Source organism: Trypanosoma equiperdum, assembly GCF_001457755.1.
Source record: "Trypanosoma equiperdum strain OVI genome assembly, contig: ctg_1306, whole genome shotgun sequence".
In the NCBI taxonomy this organism is placed as follows: Eukaryota; Euglenozoa; class Kinetoplastea; order Trypanosomatida; family Trypanosomatidae; genus Trypanosoma; species Trypanosoma equiperdum.
The window spans coordinates 3,547-6,764 of record NW_027123290.1 but is presented as its reverse complement, the minus strand read 5'-3'; the positions used below and the strand labels follow the sequence as shown (position 1 = coordinate 6,764).

The 3,218-nt window shown below is 40.5% G+C and overlaps 1 protein-coding gene across 1 annotated transcript; it reads left to right on the top strand.

Moving 5' to 3' along the window:
* Nucleotides 1-309: 309 nt before the first annotated feature.
* Nucleotides 310-1,815, top strand: TEOVI_000684600 (Trypanosome variant surface glycoprotein (A-type)/Trypanosome variant surface glycoprotein C-terminal domain containing protein, putative; the record flags this gene model as incomplete). Its single annotated transcript, XM_067221039.1, has 1 exon — nt 310-1,815. One exon carries the CDS (start codon nt 310-312, stop codon nt 1,813-1,815), a length of 1,506 nt encoding a protein of 501 aa, XP_067077140.1.
* Nucleotides 1,816-3,218: the final 1,403 nt, after the last annotated feature.

Below are 3,218 nucleotides of genomic sequence, written 5' to 3'. Positions count from 1 at the left end.
TGTTGTCAATAGCAAAAACAGGCACTTTTACTCAAACAAAACACAGACCAGGGCCACAGCTGTTTTCCTTATGATGTCTATGTTTGTATTTCTTGTTTTATTTACTAACGAGGAGGAAACACGCTGTACCTTATTGGAATGAGTTTCTTAATCTGGAGTTTTCAAAATTTTACAATCGCACTACTGACTTTTAGACCATCACAGCAACAAGATACGAAAGAAAAAAACGGCTGCAAGCGACCAGCAAAGACAGCTGGAAGACATAGGAAATAAGAAAAAAAGCTATTATCTCTAAAAAAGGAAAAACACATGCGTAAAAATAGCAAGCTTCTCCTTTCGCTAGCGGTCACAGCATTAACGCAAACAAACAACTGCAAAGCTGTAAATCAGAAGCCGTTAGTAAAGGCTACATGGAGCGCTATCTGCGACACATACGCCGCGCTACGGCACAAAGCCAACTCAATAAAAGGAATCCCAAGAGCGTCGGCAGTAACAGCCGCCGAGCTCGCAAATCTCGCCCTCAAAGCAGAAATCAAGTTGCAACAGCCAGCATCCAACGCCGAGCAGAAAAGGATAGACATAATGGCGGCCTATGTTCGATTGGAGTCAGAAGCGGCGGCTGCCGCCCTAAGACATGACACTCAAACGCAGTTAACCAACGATCTATTCAGCATAGGTCTAGCGCTCGGCAGGCTGAAAGAATTCATGACACTTGCGAGCGGCCCAATAGAAACCAACACAAAAGGATGCATAACGACGTCGAAGCTCGCAGCCGGACTCATATCAGGCATAACAGCCTTGACCAGCGCATACGACAGCTGCAAAGCGCTTGAAGACAAGGATCCGACAAATTTAAACTCGGCAGACATAATTACCGAAAACGGTTTTGCAAATATCACGCAACAAACCAACGTAAACAACGCAGCAGCGGAAACAGGCTGCAAACTAACAACCCTAACAAACAACGAAGGATACGTCAGCGGCACGCTGACAACAAACACGCTAAATGTAGCAGCAGGATTAATCCACATAACAAAAGGCAACCACGGAACGAACGGAATGAACAACTTTAAAACGAGCCCTGGGACAGGGGACTCTGAAGACATGTACAAGGCCTGGCAAGCGGCAGTCAAACCAACCCCGATTAGCCACAGCTTTAAAAAGAAGAAGCTGCCTGATCTCAAAAAAGACGGTACATTCATAATGGCAGCCAAACTAGTGCTAAACATAACAAACGAAGACGGCACTAACCTCGGCACCAAGCTAAACGAAATCTTCGGAGCTGAAGATGACGACGAACTCAGCGGCAGCTGGAAACCAATAGAATCATTTGGGTTGAACACCAACGTGGCAGGTCAAAAAGCAGGAACAGCGCTCTCGGCGATAAAAGACCCAACAGTACTGACAAAAATTCTGGTCCACTACAGAAACGTAGCCACGGCTGAAACAGAGAAAAGAATAGCTAAGTTACAAACAACTGCGAAATTAGGACAAAAGGCAAAGGCCATTGCCATAGAGTGCGGTACCATAAGCAAAGCCGAGGAATGCAACAACGCAGATCAGTGTTGCTTCGACGACTCTAAGGAAACTGGAAAAAAGTGCAAATTTAATGAAACAAAAGCCACAGCAAATGGAGTTCCTGTGCCAGAAAGTGGAGAAGATAAAAAACTTACAAAATGCACCGACGTGAAAACAGAAGAAGAATGCAAAAACGTTGCATGTAAGATACCAGAAGGAAAAAAGGCAGTTTGTGGTTGGATTGAAAACACATGCAAAGATTCCAGTATTCTTGTCAATAAGAAATTGGCTCTCTGATTCATTCTGCTGCGTTTGTGAACCTGGTAAAATTTTAAAGTTCTACCATTCTAGCATACTAAGAATGGTTACTCCATTTTATGAAATTAATGAAAATTTAATGAATGTTGCGTTTGGTTTCTTTTCCATATTTTGTGTATATTAGTTAGTTTATACTAGTAATGTAGCGACAGCAGTTATAATGATAGGAGAGCGTGTTGTGAGTGTGAATGTATTAATATTGTATTAACAGTGGCAGTGAAGGCTAAATGGACTTGAAAGCGTAGGAGGACTGAAAACAATTAAAATAATGGCAAGAGTGCAGTGTCTGTAAGTGAGGGAAAATAATGGATAGGAAAGCGGTAATATTACTAAAAAAATCCGAAAAACAGATAGAATGAGAAAAGGAGACTGAGATGGATGGAATATGCTTGTGTTAAAGCACGAACATTATTCGGGAAAACATTGTAAAGAAGGAGATGATGGAGGGGACAATCAAGGAGAAATGAAGTGTACTGTACCGGTCAAAAGGAATCGCCACGGAACCCTCGGAAGAAGTGGAAGATAACGAAAGTATAAGAGCGAAAATATGAACAGAAATATATGGATTACAAAAGCACAGTACGGAATGGACTAATACGGGAGAATCTGATATGCCACGTTTCACTCAAAAATGGGTGGACACAACAGCGGAGATAGAGAAAACTTTTGTTTTTAATCTGACAGCGTATCTTAACATCTAACGGTTAGAAAGAGGAGGAAGAGGGGATTGGGTCAGTGTAAGGTAATATCGAAGTTTTCTTCTCTTCAGATATATTCAATATGGCCAACATTTGTGGAACCCAACTTTGTGTTGTAGGGTAACGGATTTAAAAACGGGAAATACCAGTGGATAAGCTTTCACGGCCAAAGGAAAATAAAGATATGAAAGCTGCTTAAAATATAGCATATATAAATTTTTGGTAATTGTATATAAGGTGAAAAGAGTTTGTAATGATTGATCAAAATTTTATACTTGTACAAAAGCCAAACACTATGGCCTTTCACGTATCAAATAATTAATGTATGAGCAGTTTTCTGGCACTCAACTATCAGCACTTATTAACCAGATTAAAGCGGCAAAAAAGCATTCATGGACCGAATAACACAGTCTTGAGCATGTGATACCATAAAAGAATTAAATCCAAAATAGATGCAGAATAGGAACATTGTCCATTAAAAAAACGCCCTTATTTTTTTATTCCGGCGCACCCGAGCATAGATGAAACTGTAAAAAGCAGAACCTAGTTAACAGTTATATGAGGTGAAATTTTATATATTGAAAGTTTTTCAATGATATGGAGTGCTTTGGAGCTGGAATGACGGAGAAAAAATCGGCATTTGATAGATGACAAACAAGACAGGTTGGAGTTTTATAAATGGAT